At 42.2% G+C, this 15,713-nt stretch overlaps 1 protein-coding gene across 7 annotated transcripts in view; it reads right to left on the bottom strand.

The window, feature by feature from the left end:
* Positions 1 to 330: 330 nt before the first annotated feature.
* Positions 331 to 15,713, bottom strand: part of Map3k7cl (MAP3K7 C-terminal like) — an 89,043-nt gene continuing 73,660 nt past the window's right edge. For all 7 annotated transcript variants that reach the window (XM_076549145.1, XM_006987933.4, XM_076549147.1 and 4 more), the window contains 2 exons: positions 10,813 to 10,928; positions 331 to 1,434 (listed from right to left, as the gene is read on the bottom strand). In XM_076549145.1, coding sequence (XP_076405260.1) covers positions 1,254 to 1,434; positions 10,813 to 10,928 — 297 coding nt within the window. In that variant the 3' untranslated portion in view covers positions 331 to 1,253. The remainder of the gene's footprint in view (positions 1,435 to 10,812; positions 10,929 to 15,713) is intronic.

The raw sequence follows: 15,713 nt of genomic DNA, 5'->3' as shown, positions 1-15,713 counted from the left end.
TGGTGCTCTGAGTATTTTAATACCTTATGGTCAGTATTAGTGCCCTGAGTATTTTGGTACCTCATAGTCAGTATTGTTGCTCTGAGAATTTTAGTACCTCATGGTCAGTATTAGTGCTCTCAGTATTTTAATATCTCATAGCCAGTATTAGTGCTTTGCGTATTTTAGTACCTCATGGCCAGTATTAGTGCTCTCAGTATTTTAGATGAGAACCTAATTGCTTCCCTGGAAAAAGACTTCATTTCTTTTTCAGCACATGCTACTGAGAATAAATTCTAACCTGGGCAACTCCTAGCACAAAGGGCTTAAGAATGAAACAAGACTCGGGGCTGCACTTTTGATCCATGTTTAATGAAAAAGAGGTCACGTGACTAGGAACAGACACAAAACAAAGATGGAATTCACAAGCACGTTCCTGTCAGTTACTACGGACCTAGCACATTTCCGGAAACCCCAAAGACCACAATAGTGATGTCATTCCACTGATATTCCACGGACACAGACCAGGGAGTGTCTGAACAGCCTCTTCCCATGTTCCCCAGGCCCAGAGCCCCAAGACACACACAGCCAAGGCAAATGTAGCCACTGGGTGTTGACACGGAGTGAAGAAAGGGCAGCCTTGAGTCTTTATTACACAGCAAATCAGCACTGGCCAGTGAGCTTTGGGCATGGACACAATGTCTGCTAACATTTTCATGAGAAAGCACTTCGGCAATGCCACCCACCTTCTATTCTTAGGACAATCAACCACTGAAGAATTACATCTGACTCTACCAACTTCAGCTATGTGGAAAGAAATTTCTATGGTTTATAGTTGAGTAGCATTGAAATATGAAAAGGCATAAAAATTTAAAATGCACAGCTGTGGAACTACAGTGAACATCCTACTTGTTTTATGACTTATGATTTTCAGTGGGACTAGTCAATATTCTACTTTTACTATTTTTTACTTTAATGTATACTATGATCATATCTTTCTAACTAAGATATATATATATAAATCTTTGGAAAAGAACTCTGATCTCTGAAGATATATACTGGTGATAGCTTTGCATTAATGACCTTGCTTAAAATAAAATATCCCTCTCTCAAGCTGGAAGCGAGTCAGCACTAAACTCATTCTAGACATTTGCCATGTGGGTAATAAAGAGAAGCAATACATTTTGCTCTCTGTCCCTTTAAGATACAAATTTTGCTGGCCAGCGCGTAACAGCCAGCAACCTTGTATGCTCACATTTCATCATCGGCTAGAGTTAGGAGGACCCTTGCCTCTTCTGATACTGGATTCTGAGTTTTTCCAGTTGTTCCACACACTGAGACTGGGCCATCTTCAGCGTCCGGTTCTCCTCCGTCAGAGCCTCAAATTCCCGAACCAGCTGAGCAGCATCCAGCTTCTGCTTTTCCGCCTGGTCCAGCTTGGCAATGAGCTCCTTTCTGAAATGCAGGGCACAGGGCAAGAAGCACAGGCTTCACTGCAAACATATCCAGAATCCGCACTCACACTCTGCACCTCTTGGTGCTTACCCTTCTGGCTGCCAACGGCATACCTTTATTTTCCCCTTCTTTTCTTCCTCTTCCCTTCTCTTTAAGTATCTTTATTTTTTTCACTAGTTTACAAAGCAGCAGGTTTCCTTTCACAGGGGATTTTCACACCTTTCTCACTCTCCCCTCATCTCCCACCCTCTATCCCCCACTGTACCCTTTGGCCCCCGGGCCCCACTTCCATTTTGTTCTATTGTCTTCTCCACACTTCCCTTAAAGCCTTTTCTTCCACTCTCATGGACCACTTTCCAGGTTCCTGGCCTTTACACATTTACGTCCTACCTGGATGTGTATATTTAACAATCAGAAGTTAGGACCCACAGACACTGTTTGTCCATCTGAACCCGGGTAGTTAGGACCCACATACAGTGTTTGTCCTTCTGAACCTGGGTAGTTAGGACCCACATACAGTGTTTGTCCTTCTGAACCTGGGTAGTTAGGACCCACATACACTGTCCATCAGAACCTGGGTAGTTAGGACCCACGGACACTGTTTGTCCTTCTGAACCTGGCTTACCTTGCTTGCTATGTTTTCCGGTTCCAGCTATTTTCCTAAAAATTTCATAATTTCATTTTTTCTTTACAACTGAATAAACCCCGTGTGTATATGAACCATCAAAATGACCTCTGAAGGAGCAAAAGTTAAATCAGAATAGAAATTCTAGTATTTTCTTCCCATGCCCAATAGACTCCCTTAGTGACTCAATTTGGTATCGGCTGAGCAAAACCAAGCATTGTAGAAGAAGGACCCAGCAGAACCGAAGGGGAGGGTGTGGGACACACAGGCACATACACTAAGTTCTTGGGCTCCAGCTGATCTCTGGATCTTGTAAGATGTTTAAAATAGAACAGGCTCCCAATAAATACTTGACGAATGAATAATTGAAGAAAAAAAAAAGTACTTCAGGGAAAGATCATTTATATCTTGAAAGAAAGGAAGCCTAACTCAAAGTGTTCCATTTAATTAAAAAAGCCACACAGCTAATGAGAAAAGGCAGAAATCAAGCCTGTCCTGACTAAATGCTTAGTGCTCTGTGTCCCTGAGCACAGTGAAAGCAGAAAATGCCGATAATTAAATATTGATTAGTAAAAGTTCTCTTGTAACGATCTCAAAGAAATTAATGAGAAAAAAAAAACTACATGGGGTTGCAAAAGAGAACTGTGGCAAATCCTTCACCTATCAGGTCATCCCTGGTCTGCCTGGGGTTCCCTGCCCCCTTTAAATTACCTACATCACATAAACCATTTAGGTCTAAATAGAGTTCTGCTTTCACCGCATGATTTGGGGTATAGTACCAGGTCTACCTGTGGCGTTTTCTTAACTCCTTATTTGACTTCAGTTATCCCCTGATGCCATCTATCTGTCTTTGTTTTGATTTTATCGTTGACCAACCACAGAATCATCAACTTTATAACTGCAAGGAATGGTTGAGACTGTCTCCTTCCATCTCTCTGCACTGGAGAATGTCAATAATAATTTCTTCTTTACTACAATCAAGAAGCCTCAGCTAATAGGTTTCTGAATTAGCCTCATGTAAGTAATTATATTGATAGCCAATAAAAACTGCCAAGATGTCTGCAGTCTCCTGTTTGGGACTTATTTATTTAGACATATTTATGTTCATCCATTAGCAAGTTGTGAATGAGCCTCAGCACATCAAGCTACTGAAACTATTTTATAAACGGATGATTCCAAGAAGAACTCATTATTTATAATGAGGTAAAATATGGTCCCAACTTTGATTTTCTTTCAGGCTACTATGTCTGTCACTCATACAGTGTCTTATGATGTGGGGTGGAGGGCCGTAGCTATAGGAATCTTGCTTTTATGCTAAGAATAGTCTATGTTGATGGACCTTAGCAGTCTGAAGGATCTTGTGGTGGTATTGTGTTCCCCAAAATATTGTGCATGCTAATAAACTTATCTGGGGTCAGAGAACAGAACAGACACAATATTAAACATAGAAGATAGGCAGTGGTAGCATACGCCTTTAATCCTCGCATTCCAGAGGCAGAAATCCCTCTGGATCTCTGTGAGTTCAAGGCCACATTGGAAACTGCCAAGCATGGTGACTCACGCCTTTAATCCCAGAAAGTGAGCCTTTAATCCCAGGGAGTGATGGCAGAAAGCAGAAAGGTATATAAGGCATGAGGACCAGAAACTAGAAGCTTTTGGCTGGTTAAGCTTCTAGGTTTTGAGCAGCACAGTTCAGCTGAGATCCAATTGGATAAGGACTCAAAGGCTTCCAGTCTGAGGAAACAGGATCAGCTGAGGAACTAGCAAGGTGAGGTGGCTGTGGCTTGTTCTGCTTCTCTGATCCTCCAGCGTTCACCCCAATACCTGGCTCCAGGTTTGTTTTCATTAATAAGTACCTTTAAGATTCCTGCTACAGGATCTACCACAAATCATCAGGTGTCCCCATCCTAAGCCACATACCTGTAAAAGTTTTACTTGTAAAGAAAAAAAGAGAGAAATAAAAGTGTGAGTAAAGAAAAGATTAAAAACATATGGAAATTAATTTCAAAATGGAGGAAATTCTTTAGGTTCCAAGAAGTTAATTCATTGATGGTACAAATATTTTTTTTTATCTAGAAGAATCACAATTGGGACTGGAGAGATGACTCAGCTATTAAAGGCTAGGCTCACAACCAAAAATACAAGAGTGGAAAGATCACTATCATGGTCCTCGGTGCTTGCAAAATTAATGAAGAATTTTTATGGAGAAAAAGTTAAAATTCTAGACAGTTTGGCTCTAATGAGCTAATAGGGTAAACTTTATTTTAAAAACATTCAGATCCTTGAGCTGGTGGTGCTTGTATGTTCAGAGGCCCATATTTATATGGGAGTAAAAAAGCAGATGCTGCAAGATGATTGGAGGATGGAAGATCTCACCTTCCCTTTTTTTTTATGATGGAGAGATAACAAATGGTGTTGAATTGAGGATTCCAAAACTCAACCTGCCAATGGTGCTAAAGACTCATGAATCATAAATGCATACATGTATTAAGATATGAGGAGGCAGAAGCGTGGCCAAAGGACAACACTGTACCATTGTAGGGGAGGAGGTCAGGGAGTGGACTGAGTCTAAACAAGGGTTTGTGTAATTTTAATATGATTGACCATTAGACCTGAAAAGTCTGCCCTAGACCATGGCATTACAGGAGGCTTAGCATCATCCTTGGCTTTCACTCACTAGATGCTAGATACAACTTTCTCACTTCCTGGTCATGAAATCAGACATTTCTCTAGATATTAGCCAGGTCCTGGGTTGGAGGTTGGGGAGGACAGTCCCCTTGTGAGAAACACTGCTTTAAGTAAAGAAAGCTGCAGGACTCAGTCTATCAATCACCCTGAGATGATCCTGGGGTGGGGGATAAAGTAAAAGGGATGATGTTTTCTTCTTCTGCTCCTCTGGCGATTGCATTGGCTCTGCCTCCTTGGGAAAAGTAATAACTAAGATATACTCACTAAGGGTATATAAATGTCATGTCCCTTTTAACAAGGTCTCAGGAAGAGGATGAGGAAATGAAATTCTAGTCAAGAAACTGGACAGCATCGGGTTAGATGGTATTAGAGAAACAATCATTTAAAGGAAAATATTATCTCACAGCCAGATAACATCTGGAATATTGATATTTAACACAGAACTAGCTATTTAAATGAAAAAAAAATTCCTTTTGCCCTTCCTCTGCCTCCTCAAGCAAAGCCTCCAGCAATCAATTTTCATGGTCCTCTAGTCACTTGCTCAACAAGTATTACATAGGCAGTGTGTCTATTCTCGCTCATGGGTTGGTCTCGGGAACCACACCCTCACTGTTGGGAAATAAACTCAAATTCCACACTTGATCCAGGAGGCAACGTGCACACATCAGACTTCATGAGAGAAAGAATAGATGTTTACCTCATGGGCCTACCTATTATTATAAACACCCGTGGAAAATTACTTCTTTATTGTTTTTTTTTTATGACAGTGAAAACCTAATTTCTAGACTGAGCAAATGTGTTGAGACCCACGTGCTTGGAGGACAGAGAGAGGTTTAGTTCTCCATGTGCTCACACGACACAAACTTTTTTTTAAACCTCACGCCCTGAGTGGAATGGAGCCATTCAAACTGGCCTTTCTTTGTTTGCTCTATGACAGTGGCCTGTTGATATCCTCTCCATTCCCAAACTTTGAGAGAATTTCCCCAGAACTTGGCTTAAAAATCTCTGCCTTTGACAATAATCTAAAGCAACAAATGTTTCTATTTAAATACAGACATCTCCAGTGGCAGTTTCAGAATGACAAAAGCAAACAAAAAAAGGGCTATTTATACATTAAAGTTTTACAAGTAACCTAAGTACCCCTTCCCACACTGCAATGTTCCCCTAGAAAATCACTTTTTATTTTAATTAGACATAAGCATGCAGGTCTTGTAATGTTTGTGGCTTCCCAGTACAAAAAACAAAAAACAAAAAAAACTTCTAATGGTTCACCTGAACCCACTAAAGTTATGACTCTTTTACTCAATTATAAAAAGAAAAGCCCTTAAAATTGGGCAATGTATCTAAATAAATATTTCTCCAAAAAAAACCATAGAAATGGCCCAAAAGTGCATGAAAAGTTGTGCAACATCATAACCATCTGGGAAATGTAAATCAAAACCACAGTGACACATCATTTCCAGCCACTAGCATTGGTATCATCAGGACAGACCAAGAACTTGCAGAGATGGGCAACAATTAGACGTTTCCACAAATGTTGATAGTGGCATTATTCAAAATACTAAACAGTACAAACAACCCAAATGTTCATTAACCAATGACAGGCAAATAAGACGTGGACAATAGAAAATTATCCACAGATAAAAAGAAGGAAGCACCGGTGTGTGATACATGGATGAACTTGAAGCATTATACTCTGACAGTATGAGAGTCACAGCAGAAGCATGTTACATGATTACATTTCATTTAGAAATGTCTAGCAGCAAGCTGATAGACACAGGAAACAGGTTTGTTTGCTAAAATAGCTAGGAAAGAAGGGCAATAAGAGGGACTGCTCCAGACTACAAGATCTCCTTCTGGGCTGATGAAAATCATCTACAACCATGATAACAGCCACACGCCACTGGAACCACTGCAGAGTTCAGAACTGTCAGAAAGGACATTTCAGTGAGAAGTATCTTCTCATCTTTGGTAACTACCCCTTTCTGATATTGTTCAGCTCCTCAGCATGGTTCTTATATAAATTGGGGAAATGCTTTTTCCACCAGACAAGATATGATCATGTCTAGACCTCAGCACCCTTTACAGCTGGTTGTAGTTTAGTTGTATATTTTAAATCATTTCTGTCTGGCAATTGGTGCTAGATTTCTAAAGCTCTATGATGTACAAAAGAAGCTATGTACACAGAATGAAAATTCTTATAAGATGTATCAAAAATATGTCATGCTACAATATATGCAACAATAAGGCATATGATCACATGCAAAAAGATCTAGATGTTCCATCTAAAGTAGGAACTGATGGTATACATCACTGGTCATAAGCCAGAAATAAATTTAAATAAATAGGATTTATGCCATAGTGAGTTTGCAATCCTTGAAAAAGTTTGACTATCTTTATTGCCCAATGGACATGACTAGTAACGGTTCCATCAACTCTTCCCCGATAAGCTCTTCACTCTAAGTTCTCTCAAACTTGATCCAGGGAGACCTCCTCTGGAGATATGAGAGAAGTTCAGTCTCAAGTTCAAACATCAGGCTGTGGACAAATGATTCCAATAAAGAAAATCTCTCTTCTAAAATACTAAAATCCTTGTGTCTCACTTGCATGAGGCAGTTGCCAAAGGCATCAAAGTCTGACACACTTTATGAAGTATTGGGAGAGAAATTCTCATCAGAATCATTTTTGGAAAGGAATGCTAATTACTTGGGTCAAATCCATATGGCCTGATTTATCTTGCTTGAAAACAAAGACTGTTCAGAAAAAGATCTGTGATAAAATGAACTGCTGTTCAGTAAAGCATAATGAAAAACAGTGCTGCTAACAGCCCTTAGTGGATGGATTCTGTACGGTGATGACTCCAACCATACTTTGTGATTTAACACTTTATCTTAGTAATCCTTACTGACATCAAATTCACATTTTAAACACAAGACCATAGCAACACAAACAGAATATGTTTATGCAGAGAGCATTACTGCAACCTATAAGGGCTACCTTAATCAACCTCACTTATAGTTGACCTCTATGAACATTTCCATGGTGGATGATAAGGATACAAAGAGATGCTAAAGTGTGTGCCTGCAAGAGAGACAGAGCATTTCCTTCCTTGATGAATTGCTGCCTGTAGAGCAGACACAGACAGAATCGAGCTCCATCCCAGGAAAGGTAACTGGCTAATGCAGTTGAGGCAGGGTCAAGGTAGGAGGTTCTATAGAGGTCCCTAGGCATATTGCAGTAGGTTGTGAAACCCAGGCCAGAATTGGGTGTGGGGGCTAGAAGTGTAGGACAGTTTGTAGGGTGCTTGCCTAGCATGCACGAGGTTCTGAATTTGACTCCCAGCACTTCATAAAACATGTGTGGCAGCACACGCCTATGATTGAACCATTAGGGAGGTCAAAGCAGAATGATCAGAAATTAGGTCATTCTTGGGTACATAGTAAGTTTGATGCCAGCCTGGACCCATGAAACTGTCTCCAGAGAGAGAAGGAGCAATGGAGAAGGAGAGGAAGAGGCAGAAGCTGCCACTAATTTTTAAAGAAATACACACACACACACACAGAAAGAGAGAGAGAGAGAGAGAGACAGAGAGAGAGACAGAGAAAGGAAGGAAAGAAGACAATTATAATATTGCACCAACCAAGATTTGAAGCAGAACATCTTAAACCCAGACAGAAGAACTGGGAATGGAGAAAGAGGAACTTGAGAAACTATATGAAAGAGAAAAAAAAGTAAAAGATTTGTCCTTGCCCTATATGTAGCCAATTATTTAGAGAATTCAGATACAATTGATAAAGGAATAAGATGACTTCTACAGAAACACATATGACCTTATAAATCCCAGCGGGGACAGGGGTTGCTCCTTACTTCTTTGAGATCCTGGAGGGGAATATAACATTTCTCCCCTAACCAGCTAGCTGCTTCTTTCTAAGACTAACTTAACTCTTCCTTACTTTGATGCTGCCGTGATACCCACAACTTATCATTTTTCTCAACACAAGCAGCAAGGAACAAGTTTCAGAGCCCTGACATTAGTCATTCTTATGTTATTGTCCTGTCATGTTTCAAAATGCAGTGCTGTGGGTTAACGCTCTTGTACACTGTAAAGATTTGTCACTCAAATTGGTTTAATAAAATGCTGATTGGCCAATAGCCAGGCAGGAAGTATAGGTGGGGTAGGCAGACTAGAAAAATACTGGGAAAAGGAAGGGCAGAGTCAGGAGTCACTAGCCAGATACAGAGGAAGCAAGATGAGGATGCCAAACAGAAAAGGTACCAAGCCACGGGGCTAATCACAGATAAGAATGATGGGTTAATTTATGTTTAAGAGCTAGTCAGTAATAAGCCTGAGCTAATGGCCAAGCAGTTATAACTAATACAAGCTTCTGTGGGGTAATTTGGGAAGTGGCTGCTGGGTATTTGGGGGTTAATGGCGGAACAGAAACTTCTTCCTACAATGCAGCACACAAAAATATGAACTATTAGAGTGGGCGATTCTCACATTGCCAGAAAAATGCCACATCTGAGGTTAAATTAAATAAGTCCTCCAGAAGATCCAGACCGAAGAGTTTATCAATAAAGATGAGCTACATAGGTGGGGTTTTCCCTGTCATGCCATCACAGCCCATGTGTGCACACGCACAAGTAAACACAGTACAGAGAATACACTCACAGGCTAAGTCCTCCTGTGGCTACAGCCCTGGTCACTCTCAGAAGCCATGCTGTGCTAGCTAATGCAATCAAATGTTTGGGACAGCTTATCAAGACTCTATGACCAGAAAGGAAGCCTCGGATTTTAAAAGTTGTGCTTTCTGATTTCTCAACAGTTTTTAATCCCTTTTAAGCAATAGTCCTAGTCAAATTTTGTGTTTGAAGTGAAGCGAAGCAGGGAATTTAGAAGAGACTGAGTTCATTTGGTGAATATAGTAGTCTGCTTACCAAATCCACAACTGTGTAGATATCCAGCCACTATACTGTTGAGTCTCAAGGGCCCTAAGATTTTCTTAAACAAAACATTTCACCTTCTTTCATTTAGAAGTTAAGTAATAAGTATATTGTGTCACTGAAGTAAGATGAAGGGGATGAAGAAATACAAGGTTAAAAAACAGCCATGCTTGTGAGTTCTATTTCATGTCCTGACAATAATGTGTTTAGCATTTAGATGTATATAACGGACAAGGCCTCAGGAACTCAACATTTCCTCACTATATTTTCATGGGATTACTCCCTAGTCAGAGATGTAAATACTACCACCGTATCTCCTAATAAGTATGTGAGGACAAACTGCAGTGGATGAAGACACGGTGTTATTTAATTTGATGCTTTTCAGGAATAAAAAAAAAAAAGTAAGAGTCGATGAGGATAGATGTTGGCAGAACCAAGCGCAATTAAAGTGGGTTTTGTGGAACAGTCAGTAAAATTAAAGTGCTCTAATTAATTGAATTGTATAACTTTCCATAGCAGACCTGTAATGATAATAAACGCTATCATGATTAAAAAAAAAAACTTACTGGGACTATAAAATGCAGCTAGTCAACTAATAGATTTCCATAACTCTAGATGGGTTTTCATTTAATGTGGGACTCCTACTGTTAAAACATCAATTAAAATTCACCCCAAGCTAAAGTGCCCTGAGGCCTCTAGGTACAGCCATAGAGAAAGAATATGGCATGGTTCTAGATGGTATTTTGACAATTTTAAATCTAAAATTCTTCTTCTAAAATCTCTCATTTAAAAATCAATAAAGTTAGCCGGGCAGTGGTGGCACATGCCTTTAATCCCAGCACTCTGGAGGCAGAGCCAGGTGGATCTCTAGGAGTCTATGAGGCCAGCCTGGTCTACAGAGTGAGATCCAGGACACAGAGAAACCCTGTCTTGAAAATAAAAAAATAAAAAAGTAATAAAATTTTGAGTGGGGAAGCCTGCCCACAGCTCTCTTGCCTAGTCCATAGGCAGAAGCACTTGATCGATGGAAAGTCTGTTGCTTGTTCCTACAATCCCCTCCCTTTCCACCCACCTACCGCAGTCTCCCATCAGTAGAAGAGACTCAGCGGGAAAGTACTTACTTCCTTTCCTCAAGCAAGGCGATCTCTTTTTTGACCTCATGGTACTCCTCTGCTATCTGGCAGTGTTGCCTAAACACCTGCATGGATTCTACGGAGTCGTGACGCGGCGGCAGAGGCTGCACAGACAAGGAGAAGCAGTCAGTCCATGGCAACAGAAAGCGGCGCTGTCAATCAACACGGCACAGGGTGGGTGAGGGGATCCTGCGGACATCGACTTTCCTGGGACATTCATGGACATCTCGCCCCTGAGCCAGAGCTACTGAGACCTGCTACTACCTGTCAGCTACCTGCCACGTGTGGGTGAAAATTAAGTTTCCCACTGATTTGGGATACTCCTTGGAAATTGCAAACTGCCATAGAAAAGATCAGGGGAAATGCTCCAGTTGTCTGTTTCCATTCCCGGATTTTGTCTACGCCCAGGGTCCTGAGACACAAGCCCACGGGAGTGGGGGGCCGTCCTACGAAACAGCTCTCTTCTGAGAAGCTGCTCAGCTCGGAGACAGGCCGCTAGGCTGCGGGTGGTGCTGGCGGGGAAGGAGGGCCAGACCCCTAATTCCTGCTCATGGCATCTGAGGGTGAACAGATCTGAGCTTCTTCTTTCCCCCCATCTATGAGGAAAACAGGTCCACGGGGCAAACTTTTCTACATAGAACATGAAAAAAATTCCTACCTCCAGAGATCATTTTTAACTCAAACTGCCATCCATGGGTTTTTGTTCTTATTTCTACATCAGCAATGTGTGATTTAAAACACGACTGCTTGGAATGGTAGTTGATTGTCTTTTAAAGTGTTCGTATACCATCGCCTAATTACTTCTGGAAAAGATATGTAAAATCTGAGAAGCATGGAAGTTTGTGATGAGACAAGTTGTCTGGTCTTATCTGTCGCTATGATCTATGCAGGTAATCTGTGTCTGACTGGTTACCATTCTCACTCACTTACACTAGTCAAGTGTGAACTAGTGGACGGCTTCCTCTTTGCTCCCATATTCTTCAAACACACGGATTTCTTCAGCTGTTGTATTTCCTCAGTAAGTAACAGAAATTCAAGTGTGTGCTCTGGCTGATAGCTAAGAGGAGCCTTCTCACTCAAAGGAAGTAAAAGTCTAAATGCATTATTGACATGTCACACTGAACTTTGCTAATATGCGCAATGAATACATCAAATAATAATAAGTTCTACAATATTTTCAAGTTCTGATTAGGGCAAAGTTTACATGCATGTGAACTCCTCATGTGGAGTCTAACAAGAATCACTTTATCTGGCTTCTTTCCCTGGATCCCTGTGAGCACATTCACAACATCAACCCAGCTGTCACCATTATCCTTCTTAACACCGAAATAAACGGAAAACCAGAACACAGTAGCACGACAATCTAATTCACCCCAGGAGATGAAGCCATTGCCAAAGGAATTCAGAATCCTGGCTCCTCCAGTTGGTGTCCCAGAAATCTCAACACACTCACCAATTTTCACCTGCTGTGCTGGCAAGTTACCAGGTGTAACAGTGAGTGGCATGAAAGCAACATCCCCGGGCTCCCCAGCCAAGCTTTTAAATCATCTGTGCCCTGTTAAAGGACTGGCCTCCGGGCAGACATGGGACTACGCATCCCGCCTTGCCCTCATGAACACCACAGAAGCCACACTTGTCCAAGCAGGGATTCAGCACATCACTCGCCACGTGCAAGTCCCTGAGCTGCAAATTCGGCAGCTGCCTAGTACCATAGCCCAAACAGTCTAAAGTTCTCCATAAAAGGTTCTGCACGCCTAAGAGACTAAAGATGGTGGCCGTCACGGCAGAATGTCCTTTCTACTGCGGTTTAAGAAAACTGAACATCACAAGAACGCTTCCTCCAGGCGAGGGAGGTTTCTCCCTCCTCCTCCCTTCGCTCGGCACCTTGCAATTCTTTTAGAGAACTGGGACGTCTTTCTCCATCACTTTTGATTTGTTCTCTTTTTAATTTTAATGAGTCAGAGTGTCTTTGCTTGAGTGTCTGTCTGTGCACCACAAGCATACAGTGCCTCAAAAGCCAGATGCTGTCAGATCCCCTGGAACCCAAGTGACAGACCGTGCTGAGCTGCCATGTGGATGATGGAAATCGAACTCGCACCCTCTCGAAGAGCAGTGACTGTTCTCAAGGGCTGAGCCACTTCTCCGGCCCCTTTACTTCTGTTTTTATTTGTACATTAGCATGCTGCCACTGAGTGACATCTCTGGGCCTTTCACGTTTTTTAATTTTTGGACAGTGTCTCGCTAAATGGCACAAACTAGCCTTGAGTTCATTCGCTATGTATCCCAGGTGATCCTCAAACCTGTCTCCTCAGGCTTCAGCCCCTCAAGCAGCTGGGATTACAGATGGACACCACTGCACCTGGCTAACTGGCGTCTCTTAATTGTAGAAATTAGATATTGTGTTTTGGGGGAGGAATGAGACCTGTGGGAGACAGGAGGAGGAAGAGGTGAGAATAATGGGAGAGGTGAATACAATCGAAGCACTTTATGTGCACAGATGAAAATGCCATAACGAAACCTAGTTTTTACAACTAATAGCAGCTTTCGAAAGTATCTGAAAGGATGTTTTTGGTTACCTAGGCAGTTTGGTCATATACTAAGGGCAAGTGGAACTAGCTAGGCAGCTGGACTGTATACTGGGAACTGACTACCATAGCAAGATTTATTTTCTTTATTTTAAACCATAATCCATGTTGCTGCAAAGACAGTTCTCTATGAGACTTTTCTCTTTCCCACTCCATCTAAGATGCCTTCCTTCTGGACTCTGCTGCCTGAGCTTGCCTCATCTGTACTCAGCTTTTGTCTTCCCCGATCCTTTTGCCAGGGAACTTCAAATTTCTCACCACTTTCAAATTTCAAGTCATTCACTACTTAACCACAAATGTTGCTGAGCAAATCAAGATGTTTTCTGGTCAGCAGAACCCATTGTCATTTGAAGACATTAGACATTTATCCCAGCCCTGAAAATTCATTGAAGAATTTGTCTACGTGCCTGCGGTTTGCATCCCAGAAGAAATTCCAATCAATGAAAGTTTTAGAACTAATGCAATTTAGAATAATGGTGTTCCCTCACCAACATCCCCTGTCCTGCAGGTGGTGATCATGTACATCTCTCTGTCCCGAGCACCCAGGCTTCCTTACCTTTTATTCCAACTCCTTTCTTTCCAACCCACTGGGTGAAGAAAGTCAGGAAGACACATTGAAAATTCCCTTCCCATTTGCTGGGACTTGTGAACTTGTGTTCTTTGCATAAGACTCCCTGGTTTTCCCTCATTCTCAGCAGCAATCTGGTAGATTTTTCCCTCAGAACCCCATATTCATTCCTCTTAAAGTTACACACCATGGGACAGATTCCGTTCAGGAGCCCCCTTCATTGGGAAGCCTTCCATATGCTTATTAGGACCACAGACAACCCCAGGCAGGTTCTACAATCTGTCTTGGTCTTGGTTTCCTCATCTGTCAGCTTCGTGGGATGTGCCGTGAGCACTGATTGGTCTGAACTACTGTAGTATAGTGTTTGGTTTTTCATTTATAAAATCGCAATCAGTGAATGATTTTTCTGGAAAAATCGTTTCCAGCTCCCTCCTATTGTGCACACATGATATGTGCTAGATGTATGGGAATGAAGAACACACACAATGGTGTGTGCACATGTATGTTTTTGGGGGATGTTTCCTTTTCCTGGCAAGGAAAGGCCTGAAAATGAGCCTGCTGTGAGGCTTGAGGACACAGTATACACTGTACCCCCCTCCCACTCCTGACTGCAGGACACCTCCAGGAGCCAGGAGGCACCCCTGAGTTCCATTTCACAGGAGAGGAGAGTACAGCCCCTCCCCAAATCCCTAGTGTAAATATAAAGCCAACACCCCCCAACCCTACCCAGTCCCCTCCTCCCACCCTATCAGGGGTATTTAATGTTTTCTGCTGTATGTTATCTCCATTGACTTAATGTGCCTGTGAGACTCTTAGTCATTTAAGCCTTGGGTCCTATTGGAAAGACTCACTTAGTGATAAAGATACAGTGGAGAAAGGCCGATTAGAAATCTGGCTCGTTTTAAAAGCCTTATTTCCCATATGGTTCTTTTCTTTGAGCTGGTTGGCCTTAAGTTTGAGACGTGACAAAAATCTACTTGTCAATGATCCTTCCAACTGTTTATGTTCCAGTAGCATCTAGAGCTTTTCCTTCTGTCCTAAAACAACTAGGGCATTATCCCAGTCCCTTCCCCTATGTGGCTTCATGCACCCCCCTCTCCCACAATGTGGTCACTGAGCTCAGGAATGGTATCAGATTTGTTTTCTAGTCACTCAGGCCAGGTATTGGGACTATGGGCGTGTCCCCTGGTCCCCAGTGGTGTGGCTGTGGCATCACTAGACTATGGGCAGTTTTGAGTACCAGGCTTTATATGCAGGTTGAAGGGCTATGGGTTGGTCATGGGTTGGGTAAACTGATACACTTTGGGACTCCTCCAGTCACAACAGTCATTGTGCTTGATCTTGACTGGGATGTTTAGTTGACCCAGCAGTCGAGTCCCCATGCTGAGGCCAGCTGCTTGGTCTTGGAGATGATTTTATGTTCTTGGCTTCCATCAGAATAGTTTTGCTGGGAGGGTGGTGAGAAAGGAATGCCAGCCTCTTGGTAGAGGTGGCTTTGAAGTGCTTTTAGAAATGGGAATGGAAAGGGTAGTCCGGGAAGAAGGTGCCAGTTCAGCAAAGGTGCCAGGATGGGAAAATGTAGAAAACAGGCGTAAGAAAATCCTTCCCACCCCCACCCCCACCCCCTGCTTTGTCTTTGCCCCTTTCTCGTCAGCTCTCAAGATAGACACCCTGATTTACTCTCTATTGTGTGCTGGGCCTCAGGTTTAGCATAGTACATTCCCAAAACAGTCCTG

This window comes from Peromyscus maniculatus, chromosome 12 (genome assembly GCF_049852395.1).
Source record: "Peromyscus maniculatus bairdii isolate BWxNUB_F1_BW_parent chromosome 12, HU_Pman_BW_mat_3.1, whole genome shotgun sequence".
Lineage (NCBI taxonomy): Eukaryota > Metazoa > Chordata > Mammalia > Rodentia > Cricetidae > Peromyscus > Peromyscus maniculatus.
The sequence above is the reverse complement of the archived record's forward strand: the minus strand, read 5'-3'. Positions and strand labels throughout refer to the sequence as shown.